The 13,773-nt window shown below is 45.3% G+C and overlaps 1 protein-coding gene across 1 annotated transcript in view; it reads left to right on the top strand.

Annotated features, from left to right (window-relative positions):
• Positions 1-8,905: 8,905 nt before the first annotated feature.
• Positions 8,906-13,773, top strand: part of BBOX1 (gamma-butyrobetaine hydroxylase 1) — a 36,816-nt gene continuing 31,948 nt past the window's right edge. Inside the window, exons 1-3 of the mRNA XM_052811592.1 lie at positions 8,906-9,007; positions 9,365-9,798; positions 11,510-11,624. Of these exons, the coding sequence (XP_052667552.1) occupies positions 9,415-9,798; positions 11,510-11,624 (499 nt within the window). The 5' untranslated portion in view covers positions 8,906-9,007; positions 9,365-9,414. The remainder of the gene's footprint in view (positions 9,008-9,364; positions 9,799-11,509; positions 11,625-13,773) is intronic.

Raw genomic sequence — 13,773 nt, 5'->3', positions numbered from 1 at the left:
ACCTAATTATCTGCCAGACATCCAATCTATCAAACCTTGAAAATAATTTAGAGTTTTTAAGCTCCTGGTTTCAAATAACATATTTAAGTGGAGGGGGGAGGTATACATTGGTTACTTATAAAAAAAAAAAAAAAAACCACACAAACAGGAAGACAGCCATGACTACTATGAATTTGTGTGTTATATAGAGAAAATGGGAAAAAAAACCAAGGCAAGGATGTGAAAGAAAGGTGGAAAATGGATTTGGGACCTAATTAGAAAGCAACTAATTCCTACCAGTCTTTCCTTAAAAGAAAGTAATGCATCCAACTCCATGTATTACAGCACTGTTTTGGCACGTGAAGATTGTTTTTTATTGAAGATGTTGAATGATAACTACCAACAAAAATATTTAATTTCCTATAAGTCACAGACTCAGCCTTAGCCCTTTTTAACTGCCAAAATGCTTAGACAGTCTCTAAACAGTCATTGAATATTTTCACTTCTGCATGTACTCATTTCCATCCAACTAGCCAACATTTCATTTTTGTGAATGCTTTACTGTCTGTGAAAAGTGCTGCTTAGGCAACATTTATGTTGAAGGTTTTCCCCTTTATTGGTTATACTGAGATGCCAGGACTTTTCTGGGTGCTTTGCAGACCACAGTATGGCCACTGAGCGTCCGGTGGAGCAGGTGCCTCTTGCACAGCTGGGGAAAAGCTTCCCATCAGGAGGAAAATAAAGGTTGTCCTTTTCCTGTTTAGTTCAGCTATTCTTTTTTATGTCAGTCAGGCCTCCAGCTTATGCATACTGAAGAAGGTGGGGATTCCAGTCCAGTACAAGCTGAAAACTTGAAGACCAACATGGGCCGCTCCAGCCAAGAACTGGTAAGTGCTACATCCCACCATTGCCTTCAGCTACACAAGCCATATTTCTGTCTGCTAGAACCTCCACCCCTCCAACCATGAGAAACACACTGCTCAGATAAATGCAGCATCAACATGTTTGCCAGCCAGAAGGTATCAGGCACTAAATAATGAGCGTATGTTAATGCTGTTTTTAAACTTATTCGGAGGAAGCTCGTCTTCCTGAAGCTTACTGCTCACGAGATTTGTTTGACAGTAAAATCATCTCATAGAATCATTCAGGTTGGAAAAGACCTCTAAGATTGAGTCCAGCTGTACACCTAGCACTGCCAAGTCCACCACTAAACCATGTCCCTAAGCACCGCATCCACACGTCTTTTAAATACCCCCAGGGCTGGTGACTCAACCACTTCCCTGGGCAGCCTGTTCCAGTGCTTGACAACCCTTTCAGTGAAGAAATTTTTCCTAATATCCAATCTAAACCTCCCCTGGCACAACTTCAGGCTGTTTTGTCTCATCCTATCACTAGTTAGTTGGTGGAAGAGCCCAGCACCCACCTCGCTACAGCCTCCTTCCAGGTAGTTGTAGAGAGCCATAAGGTCTCCCCTCAGCCTCCTTTTCTCCAGACTAAACAGCCCCAGCTCCCTCAGCCGCTCCTCATAAGACTTGTGCTCCAGGCCCCTCACCAGCTCGGTTCCCCTCTCTCCCTTCTCTGGACACGCTCCAGCACCTCCATGCCTGTCTTGGAGCGAGGGGCCCAAAACTGAACACAGGACTCGAGGTGCAGCCTCACCGGTGCCGAGTACAGGGGGACGATCGCTGCCCTGCTCCTGCTGGCCACGCTGTTTGTGATCCAAATCTGCACCGTTAACTTGGAGGACACCGACACGGGCCGCTCCTTCTGAAACAGCGGGGATGTTTTATGCCACAACATCGGCTCTGTTTGGCCATAGTCCCGCTGAATCTTGCCTGCAAAGGCCATGTTTTGTAAACGGTGATGTTTACTGTAGGCTACATCTGGCATATAAAGAACCCAGTTTGGTTTGTATTTCTTTTTTCTTCTTTTCTTTCTCTCTCTGCTTCTGTGGTAAGCGCACGTGGCTCATCACACGTCGTGAGGACAGCCAGGACACTCTGTGTCTCCCTAGGTCCTTGCTGTGGTCCGGAGAGGGTTCTTGGTCGGATCTCTCTCCTCACCAAAAGCTGGGAGCCTGAAGCGGCTGGGAAGTGTTTGTTACACGCGGGGGAGAAGCAGCCGCCACGGCAAACGATGGCTTCTTCCACCCCTCCATCTTCAGATCAAGGCCAAACGCCGCCTTAAAATCCGTCCCTCAGCCAAGCCCAAGGCCGGCGCCGTGGTAGCAAGGAAGGAACCGAGCCCAGTTCTCCCCGGTGCGTTTCGCGGGGGGACTAAATAATTCATGAAAGATCCCCCCCCCCCCCCTTAGCCTGAAAGAGATCCCGGCGCCGAATTCCCTGGGAGACACCACAGGCGGCTGGGTGGGCTGCCGCCAGCCGGGAGGCCGCAGCGGCGGCGGCGGGGTCCTCCCCGGGGCCGGGCCTGCCCGGCCCCGCCGAGCCGGGCCTAGCCCCGCCGGGCCGGGCCGGGCCGGGGCCAGCCCCGCCGTGAGGCGAGGGGGGGGAACCGGGGACTCCGCGGCGGCAGCGGGCGGGTAAGGAAGGGGAGCCGGGCCGGGGAGCAGCGGGGGTGCCGGAGGCGGTAAGGCGGTTTGGGGCCGGCAGCGCCATCGGCCGCCTCGTCCTTCCCGGCCCCACTCGTGAGCGTGGGCAGGGCGGCGGGACCGCCGGGCTTCTGCGGGGGAAGCGGGTCGTACGGCGTTTGCGTGCCGTCTCCTCTGCGGAAGGTGCCGGCGCGAATGAGCTGCCTTGTCGTTTACTCTAATTAGGCTAATTTAGACGACTGAAAGGCGGAGCGGGAGTGCAGCCTGCCTCCCGAAGGGGAATCCTCCAGGCAGGGTCTCTCCCCGGTCCTTCATCCACAGCACCGCGCGGTCGCGAAGGGGTGTGGGCGTGCGGGGCTTGTGCCCTTTATGGTACACGTCTGCTGCTTTTATTTCTGTTGTAATCCCAGGCGACGGCATCGGGCAAGCGTTTTCCTGCAGAGACCCGCTGGTACGCTTGTACACGAGATGGTATCATTCAGCCTTGCAGTCAAAGGCGCTGTATTTATTTAGGGTTATTCTGTTTCTCAAGTTTGCGTTAATTTCTGACTCGGGCAATGCTTACAACTTATAAAATCTCCGCTCGAAGCGAGGCCGGTGCGGGCACTTGTCTAAGTTTTCGTGTATCCGCGGTACCAGTGCAACTGGCAGCAGCGTTAAATTCTGTTACATCCTACGCGGAGCTGGTCGCGTTGATCAGCTTCTGATGCAGCAAACCGCTTTTAAGGCGTAGCTAAAACTTGGTTATGACACAAAATTATACCCTTCTTTTCTCTGTAGCTTCTTAACCTTGTGTGAGGAGAGCCTACCTTATCCAAAGTAGCTCAGCTGTCTTAAAGTGCCGTTAACCAGAATTAAATTTTAAGTAGGTGTGCAGGTAAAGCTAACGAACACACTGCTGTTGTCAGCAAACCGGGGAGCCTGGATGATGCCTAGTGGGGTGAGGTCAGAGGAAACTGAAGGAGACAGATTTTTGAGAAAGAGAATAGTGAGTATTACCCTTTAACTGGAGAGCTGGGGAAGACTGAGAGTACAGCCTCCAGGTGATGGGGATCGCCTTAAATTGTAATTGTCTGTCAGCATCCAGGCTGACCCTCATCATGCTGCTGAGGATTACGGGTGAATAATGACAAAGCAGACAGAAAATCCATGAGCCTGAGTCTGGGACGATGTTCACGTGGGATGGTGTGACTAATAGGAGCTATTGGTAGTATTTGTTTTAAACTACACAAATCTGATGTCTGAGAGCAGAGTTACATGTGGTGCCTTCCAGGTTTATGCAGGTAACAGTAGTTCAGAGACAAGAAATGCAGAGAGCTGTGATGCAGAGAATTTGCTTTGCATGATCAGTCGCTCTTTGATTTGACCATGGTGATGAGCATGCTAACTTGGGGTGAACCGGTGAGTTCTGCTCATAGTTTAGTACAGAATGCAATTTCAAGTGTAAAATAGCAGCACGGCGATAAGTGTCTGTCTGAAAATTTTGAGGGGGCAAGAGAACAAAAACTCCTGGAAATCTTGTTGGTAATTTAGCCTCCATTAATTTGAGATTAGCATCCTACTTCTATGTAAAAATGGAGGAAAAAAAAAAAGCAATAACAAGGCAAACCTCTAAACAACTGTCAAGAATTGAAAAACTACACTGAACGAGATAAGAAAATCCATGTTGTGTGATTAATTCCATTAAGCATCTTCAGTAGCCTCCTAGAATAGGAGATGTGTTTTCTGCAGTGGCCTGGCACCATTAGCACCACGCATTGGATTTGCTTTTCTTTACCAGCAGCTGAGCTGTCTCGGACTCGAGGGTTTTTGAGATGTAAAGTTGTATTTCTCTAGCATTTAGTATTGTGTCTTAACATAAAGGTTTTGGGAAAACGGCAGTATAACCCAGTAGTTATAGTTGTGCAAATGATCAGGAATGGAAATCGTCATTTTGCCCAGTTACACCATCTATAGATATACTCACTAGTAAAGGGGGAAGAATGTTTTCTTCGTCATCGAGTGGGAAGGTAGTAGTTAGCTTCTGTGCGGTACTTTTAAGCGTGCAATTGCAGGATTTTCTGTAACAGTTAGAGTTCTTCACCGCCATATGCAGGCTCACCTTAATGTCCTATACACGCTCAACATAAAGAAAAATCATTTAATTAGAAATCAAGAATAACACACAGTTTCCAGTCAAATCCACCCAGTCCAGGGACACTTTTCCTTTCCCTAGAGCATGCTGGAAACGGGCAGAGCCATCAGACAGGGGTTTCTTGTCCATGTGGCAGCTAGGGACTTGGTGGTGCTACGTGAGGAATGTTTTGTCCCAGCTCTATGTGTTCTGTCATCCGTTGCTCCAGGAAGGAGGAATGCCAGCTCCGAGCTGCCTTTGTCGTTCCAGCAGGAGCTCCAGCTGGTTACCCTCTTCCCCCTTGCTGGTTTGGAGCGCAGGAGGCTGGTGGTCCCTGGGACGGTGAGAGTGGCTGGGTGCTGTGTCTGTGACCTGCAGCTGGACAGCCAGGTTGTCCAGGTCTTGCACGGTGCAGGTGAGAAAGAGGGGGCTCGATGTGCCTGACACTCACCGGGCACACAGGTCCCAGCTGGGAAGGTTGAGGAGTCTAGCAGCAGTAAGGACAAATCCCCAGTTGGTGTGAAACGCCTTACTGGAGGAGCCCGGTGAAGACATGCTGCGTGGCCTCTGTGGAGAACTTGACCCAGAATACTCTACCACCCCACTGATGCAAATTGGAAAAAATCCTTCTGAAGGGAGAAGTTTCTGCTGTGATGCTGTGTGTATGGAACAAAAACTAGACTTGCAGATCTATTTAATTTGTGTATCTAAGAAGAAAAACGTCCAGAGGACATGCTGTAGCAGATATTTTTAATCATTGTCATCTGAGTTTTCATTTTCATAATGACACCATGATATGACTAACTCAGGGAAAACATTAAACAGCCTTTTTATTGTTACAAGATTTCTCTCGGTACGTGGCTAACCTGAACAACTGCTTTACAGCAAAGACAGAAAGAGAAGTTTAATGCAAACCACCATTAACGGTGGTGTTTTGCAGGTACAAGTGCATTGCATTCAATAAACAGAGAGAAATGAAAGAGCTGAGTATGTCTGCAGTCTTGGGGCAGAGTAACCGTAGACAAAGTAGATCTGCATATTAAAAAAGCCACATATAATGATTTTAATTAATATTGCAAAGCATCCCGTGGAATTGTTTCCTACCCTAAACGTATTGAAGGCTGCTGCTGCAGCCTGTGGAGGAGATCCTCCCCTCTCTCTGCGGGATGCAGTGGCTCTTTCAGATTCTGGCTGTTAGGACTGGGAGTATTTCAAGGGAGTACTTTGTGTGATGAGCAATAGGTTTGACTGATGACACCAAAACCTGAAGTCTCCTGGAACGGGTACCACCGACAGCAGTGTAGGCTTTCTCTGTCTGGTAGTAAACTTTAGGGCTGCCACCATCCGTGATTCTCCCAGCAGTATCGCGTTTAGTGAATTGTGCGTAACAATGGTGGTCTGTATACAAAAGCGTCAGTTCATGATAAAGTGAATGCCAGGAAAGTAGCCTTGCTGAATGTAAACACTGACGGTGTAACGTTCATGTTGGAGCTAGTTACTGAGGCGCTTTTTGTAGTCAGTGCAGAGAAAGAAGAGCTCGGTTCCTCTCATTCTAAAGCAGGTTTCTGACAATTCAGCTGAACTGTGATCCAGAAGTGCCTGTTAGGAGTGCTGGGGATGGTGCGTATGATGTTCAGGTGGAGGTCCCTATGGTACCTGTCCGAAGTTAGGCAAGGTGACCCTGGCTGTACAAGCCTCTCGCATCCAAGCAAAGGTGAAAATTCCCATTTCGCTCGCGGCCTTTGCCATTGTAACATAAATGACATGTAACTCACCTCAGTAGCTTCCAGAAGTTTTATAATTCTTTTTTTTTATCTAGAAATTGTGTCTGGCAGGATTGGTTGCATCTGGGGTTTTTTAGGTTGATCTTTTGTTCCAAAGCATTTACAAAACTTAGTGTCACAGATTTAGAAGATGTTCTGCTTGCCGTGCATTTTGTGTGGCTCAGTTATCCATTACCAGGTGAACAAATACCAGTTAAGCGATATCTGTGATAGGAAGACAGTAAGTTCACCTCAGTTTCTGGCCATAAAAGAAAATTCTGATGTGGTTTTCTATTACCACTAGTGTTGTGAGGAGTCTCTTAGAAGCAAGTTCAGATTTCTTAACTGAATGGTAAAATAGAAGCCTAGCAGCCCTTTGAATCTGGCAAGCTTCACGTAGGACTTCAAACTTGGTGATGAATTTTCCCTGAGAGACACTCAGAAAGTAAAGGCTTAAATATTTTTTCCTGTCCCTTGTTTTGCCATTTTGAAGAAAAATATTTATAATAAGTTTGTATACAATGTCCAGGTAGTTATAACTTCCATGCTAAAGTTAAAGGAGGAAGAGCCTTTGCTTAGATTAAACACTAAGCATGTGAATAATACTTAAATTATCTGGTAAGCCACCTAAATAAGATGAGAAAATTGTGTACAAAATCAGTACTTGAAATACTTGATGGATGGATGGATGTAATGAATGTATGAAGTACATTACGGACAAGCTATGTAATGACCTATTTAGGTGGGTGTATTATGTATATCCAGTTGTCAGAATTTCACCTGCACCCCTCTGGTAAGCCGGAGGAGCTTCCTGGTGGCCTGAAACTTCAGAAGCAAATTCTGGTTCTCATGGTCTTGTCTTAAGCAGATACCTACAGGAGTACCTACCTCCTTATATTTAGCACACAGAGAAAAGCGTCCGTATCCTCAGAGGAGCTGGGTAGTTGGTTCTGGGCAGAGTGCTCAGTGCTTGAATTCCTTGTACACTGAAAGACAGGTGGAATAAATCGATCCAACCATTTTTGTTGCTCATATGCTTTCTAGCGGTCGTCGTCTTATATTCAAGTGGATGCGAGTGCCGTGCTTTGTGCTGGACAATTCAGCATTGTCCACGTCAGGAATTTTCTGGTCTCGCTTACCCTATCGTGCCTTACAAGTTTTCTGGTGCGCAGCTACCTGTTCACCAATCTTAGGTAAACTGGATAAGGGGTATGTGTGAGGATACTCAAGTCTGTCTGCGTCATGCTGACTTTGGATATGGATAGTATTAGCATTTTAGGGATTCAGGTAACTTCGTATGCAGAAGGGCAAGTATCGACAGTCTCTGAGTTGCCTAAGCAATTAGGCAATGGTTTTGTGACTTGCGCTCCTGCATCTTGATTGTCCTAATTCCATCTAAACTATATTTGGTTGCTTAAGTGTATTTGTGGATCTGACCCGTTACCATCCGGTAAGCCTTGAACAGAGAACTATCCTGAAACCGGTACAGATGTGGCAAAAGTTTACAGTATGTTAAAATGGTCATCCTGGGTTTTGGGGTGGGTTTTTTGGGGGGGGAACCAGATATTCTGAAGTTTCAGCGTATTGGAAACTTTCATTGTGTTCCAGTGCTTGTCTTTTGTTTCAAGGAGATTAGAATAAGTATCCAATTATCACATGTTAAAATCCCTAAAACATACCACATCTTTGCAGTCATCCGTAATAAAACTTTGTCCAAGAAACCTCAGGAGACTGCAGCCGGTCTTGTGGTGTAAATATTTTTACAGTTAGGAGAAAAATTCAGTTACTTGAATAATGCTTTGGAATTAAGGTGGAGATACACAAACATATATTTACATATGTATGTTTGTGTGTGTGTATATATATATATATATAAAAGGAAAGATATTCAGTCCGGATATAAAAGAGGTTTAAGTCTGTACGCACAAAACCAGCTGTGGCTTGGACTGCATTGCAAGTGAAGGTTGGTAATTATTGTGTGCAAACAAGAGAAAGTAGAAATCAATATGCTGATTTGCTCTATTCAATCAAATGAAAGAAAAACCAAAGGAAACCCAAGGGTCCTGTACAGCTTAGTTTTAACTTGTAGCAAAGGAAAAAATTAAAAAAACCTTCTGACAGCTCCAGTAGGTCTCGGTGAGTTAAAATACTGAAACCAACGAGGTTTTTCCTGTGCAAAGACAACTGGGGAGACTTTGGTCCTGGCAGGGCATCAGTATTTTGCCCTGGGAGCTTAAGAACAAAAACAACAGAAAAAGATACTGAATAAATATGCAATATTTGAAATGGTTAAACACTCTCTTAAAAATATATGTAATGATTTATCATTTCACGGGGAGGTCAAGTATTTTTCTGAATGAGAAAAACATTAGACCAGAACTTCTTTTCTAATTTAAGATTTGGATGTATCATCTTTCTGTAGTACAGTATGCAACTAGCTTTAAATAAAAGAGTATATCTATAGAAAGCAGTCCGGCTGTGAAAGGAGAAAGGAGCTCTTGCAGAGCTCTGTTGCTATAGTTCAAGTCATGTTTACAAAGCTTTTCCTTGCAGGGAGGTGGATTCTGTGTTCTCTCTTCCATAGCGTCCGCAGCAGGAATTAAGGTATGTGTACTTCAAAGCTTTGGTTTTTGAACATGGTCGGTAGTAGCTCCTACTTTTGATTTGAGGAACTCATCTCGAGGTGTCTTTTTAAAAGAGACTATTTGTGCAGTACGTATTGAACTGACTGCAGAAACAAAAGACGGCCAAGATGACGAATCAAATTGAAGCCCTGCTAAACTAAGGGATTTTTGAATAGATGGATCTGAGTACACCCCCCGCGCCTCAGAAAATGTAAGCGACAGGTCATGAATGTTCCCAAAGGTCTAGATAGCAGGCAGGGAGGGGAGAATCACCTTAAAATGGACTTCTTGCTGCACCGACACCTTCAGTAATAAACTGCTCTTCACGGTCCTTTAGGAACTCCACGAAGGCGTTCTCCCTCCGAGGATCTCAGCAAAGAACCCCACATGTGGCGGGCGGTGGCTAACGTCCTGCCGAGGGCCAAAGTCCCCGGAGGGAGGGCTTGCTGCCTGCCGCCGGCGCGGAAGGGCAGGAGCCCGCTCGCCGGGACCGCTCGGCATCGCTGGCGGGACGCTGCTCCGGGGGTCTGCGCCGCCCGGCCGCTCGGCATGACCCCGGGGATACAGAAGGTGGAAGCTCTGGATGCAGGTCATTTCGTCCGCGTGGAGTGGGAGGACGGGAGCGAGAGCCGCTACCCCTGCGTCTGGCTGAGGGACAACTGCCAGTGTCCCCGCTGCTTCCTCCGCTCGGCCGGGGCGCGCAGGCTGGTCTTCGAGGAGCTGGACGTGAACATCGTGGTGAAGGAGGTCGCCCTGGCAGACAGAAAAAAGGTACTCGAAGCAAACCTGCATTTGCCCTCTCGTGAAACTTGTCTAACGATGCTTGTTAATCTGTAAATTAGAGGCAGTCCCAGGTTATACTTTAATGGCAGTTCGTTTATCCGCAAACCCTATCGTGTATTTGCAAAGCGTTTAGGAATAATCGCAATTTGGGGAACTCGGATCTTCCCACCTTTATAGGAAACTTCACTTTGGAGGTGTTACGCAGAGGCCACAGAAACCCAGGCTGCGGTTTTTAGAATGTAATTGTGCTTTTTAAAATTCTGCTGTATGTTTCTTCATCACCAGGTGTTGAAAAGAAAATATAGGCATTCCCCACACATTTAATTCCACTTACACTTTTTTGCCCTCTATATTCTATAAGCAAATGGCTTGAAAACCAGAAAAACAAATGGCAAAGTGATGATGACCTTAGTCCATAACAAAAATATCAGTTTATTAGCTAATTTCCAGTGTGCAAAAGACTTCATCCTAGAGCAAGCACTCAAACCAAAGTCGAACCCAATACTCAGAGTTGGCCTAGTGTCCGTATCTATTTCCGTATCTACCTATCTACATTAACATTTGTTCACGTAAAAGAGGAAGCTGTTGGGCAAGAGAGGACAGGAACTGCCCTCCCTATAATTTTAATCTTTCCTGCCATGTAAAAACCTAATATATCATTTAGATTTTATAGGTTTTATTAAAAGCAGTACGTGGTTCCTTTGATATGCAAACTCATTTCCTTCATTTTACACTGAAAGGTGTTTTAAACATGTTAAAGACGCAGCAGTCGACTCTGTGGCAGCTGGGGCAGCCTCGCTGCAGGGTGAGTTTGCAGAGGCTGACCTGTGCAGGAGCATGGCTCGGCCGCACGGTAAGGGTCTGTGCTGAGGAACTCTGGGCTCCCGAGTTGATTGTTTGTTACCAAAATTAATGCCGTGTAAATTCATGCTTTGAATAGGCAGATGTATTACGATAGCAGAGGGATTGTCTGCTTCCACTTCTACTCAGGAGCTGATTAAAGCACAGCACTAATCCTAAACTGGTACTGGCGTTTCGCTGTCACGTGAACGAGCGGAATTATGTGAAATGGGAATCGATACCTGCTCAGTAGCCTTGAGAATTCTGCTGACGGTGTGTGCTGCACTGAGCTCTTCCAGTTCATGAAAAACAAAGCCATATGCTTTCTTGCCGTGTTTTTTTCAGGAATTAAAAAACCCAACACCTTTTAAAAATTTATTTGAAAGAGGGAAGACTTTTCAAAGTGAGGAGAGGGATTTCTCTCCTAGCATTTCTTTTTTGCCTGCCTTTCTTGTCCTTTTTCTTTTTTAACAAGCTGGCAGTGTTTTGGAAGATATTTTTGCTCTCTTTTGAGCTATGGTGAAGCACTCTACCCACTGATATGTGCCAGCTTCTGTGATTCTCCTCTTTCTGCTAAGTGCAGCTCCCACAATGAAAGCAGCCCACACTAAACAGCAAGTTAGGTCATGGGTTCATGTGAAAATGACCATTGATAAAAGGTGTCAGAATTTGGATGATGTTCAGGGTGGGTTTTCATTACTTAAACAAGCCATTATGCTCCAGAGAAAGCTTAACTGTGATATTATTGATCTAAATATTACAATTTCTGCAATTTCAAAAGGGTTTTTTGGTTGTTCTAGGTGGTGGGTTTTGATTATTTTTTTTTGTTCTAAAATTATCTTTTGTTTTACGTCGGAAGGTCTCTATTACATGGCCCGACGAACACGCAAGCGAATATGAAGCTGAGTGGCTGAAAAAGCGATGCTTCTCTGAGGAAGCCAGAGCAGAAATGCGAGAAGATTTATTTTTACCAGGTAGGAATTAAAACCACATCTGGCATGCTTGTTTCAAATGCAAGGGGTCTGACACTGACAGTGCCGGCTAGAGGTCCCTGTGTGAGGACCAGGTCTACCCAGCCGGAGCAATGGCAACCGCTCTTGGTGCTCAGTGCCAGGCTGTGCAGGCACAACAGGAGCCCGTGGTTACCCTTTCCCTCTTCTAAGCTCTCGACCTCGGAGGAGTTCAACTGGTTGGGCTGTGTTTACTTTCCGAAAAGCCTTTTCTATCCAGAAAGGCTTAGTAGGTCTCAAAAATGAGCCTTGTGGACCAGCGGTGGTCTATGTGACAATGCAAGTGTGTGTGTGTGTGCGCACGCGTGCTGTTTAAATGATTTAGATTTTTATTTTTAGGAAGATTATTTAGAATTGCAAGGGAGCTGTAACTGAAATTAAAAAAAATCCCTTTCCGCGGCCTTCTGTTAAAAAGTAACTGTGTAGCATAGGGGTGTCTAGTGCTGAAGTTCAGGTTGTGTTTGCTCTGCGTCCCATACTCACTGCAGTAGTTAACTGTCTTTTGGTCGTGAAGCATTTTGTGCAACTGGCAGCGTAACATTTACCCACTACAAATCACTTACCCGTTTGAGTGAATAATTATAAACCCACGAGGTTTGTCATGATGCAGATCATCATTTCTTTGGCAACCTTTCAGACTGTGAGCATGAAATGTGTGAAAACTTGCAAGATTTCTGCTCTTGCTCTTGACAGTGTTCCTGTGAGATCTGCTGTTGCAGAAAGTTGTGGATCTGTATTCAGACTTAAGGTGGTATCCGTTGAAACAGGATATTACTTTAGAAAAAAGAAACTAGAGGCAGACTGATGGTGTGAAACTCAGATCCAGGTATCAGTTTCCTCAGAGTTCAGCAAAAGGTAAATCCGCAACTGGTTTATGCTCCTTTTTTGGAGTGTTTTTTATTTGTTTTTTTTTTTTTTCCTGTGAAAGATGAGAAACGGGAGAATATGTGGCCCTAAGTATCTCCTGCATCTGAGCTTTGTTTGGCACTTTAGGGACAACCGAAGGGGCCAGTTATCTTTCCCAACTTCTGCAGGTCAGATATTCCTTAACTCCTAGCACCCGTTCTCCTAAACAGAAGTCAGTTCTTAAGATTCAGCCTTTTATATCTGGCTTAAAACTTTAAGTGACGAGTAATATTTGTATTCATTTCAGTGGATCGTGTAACAGACCCTTCATAGTTCGGAATGGAACTTTTTTCCCCTAGTGATATAGAAGTTCATATCTACTTTAGCTTTGGCAAGAATAAACTACACTGTTTACTATTTTGGAGGGTTGGGCACGGTCCCAGAATGAACGTCGTGAAGATGCAAACCTCATTCAGGGAGACTAGACTTGATTTCTCAGGTAGTAAGAATTTTTGTTTGGAAAAATGAAGATGCTGTGGAAGCTAGCAAGATGGTTTGTAGCCTTTGAGGGGATCAATGTAAATCGAATGTTGCTTTAATTAATGCCCAGGCAAATTAGGCTAGATCTCTGGTTATGTTTATTAGCAAAGGTGTTAATAACTGAGATTTCAGTATTTCAGATGTAATGCTACTTTTTTTCCCCCATTATGAAGTCTAACTGGCTGTGATTTGCCTTCGCACGCACACGTTTACACAGTGCTTACTCTCAGCATCTAAATACAATGCCTGTTTTGGAGGCCAGTTCTCCCCTCTGCTACTGCTCTTCTCCAGTGGAGCCGTCCAGGCAAAATATACACCAAAGAGATGTTTTATTCTTTGAGCAATGCTTTTGCAAATTCTGTTTTCCATGGTAGATCTGAAGAACTAGGTTTATAAAGGTTGCACTAAATAAGGGCCTGCGTTAACTTTGGCTCTGTTTAATAGTGTTATCCTGCTTTTCTTCATATTCTCAGAGAAGACCTGGCTTGCTGTGATGGACAGCTTCTCCCAGCTTTTCTCAGGTTTCACTTGCCAAAAAGGCTGCAGTTATAATGCATGTGAGTTTGCTTGCTGGCTCTTTAAGACCTGTTTCTCGTTGTGTATCGGGGTAAGTTCAGAATTCAATTCCTTCTGGTCAGTGGAGTTACACCCTGCAAATTACATGGCCTTAAGTAGCTAATCATATCCCAGCCGTATAGTGTTACAGACGATGATATGGAATGCCAGC

Source organism: Harpia harpyja, chromosome 16 (genome assembly GCF_026419915.1).
Source record: "Harpia harpyja isolate bHarHar1 chromosome 16, bHarHar1 primary haplotype, whole genome shotgun sequence".
Classification (NCBI taxonomy): Eukaryota; Metazoa; Chordata; class Aves; order Accipitriformes; family Accipitridae; genus Harpia; species Harpia harpyja.
The sequence above is the reverse complement of the archived record's forward strand: the minus strand, read 5'-3'. Positions and strand labels throughout refer to the sequence as shown.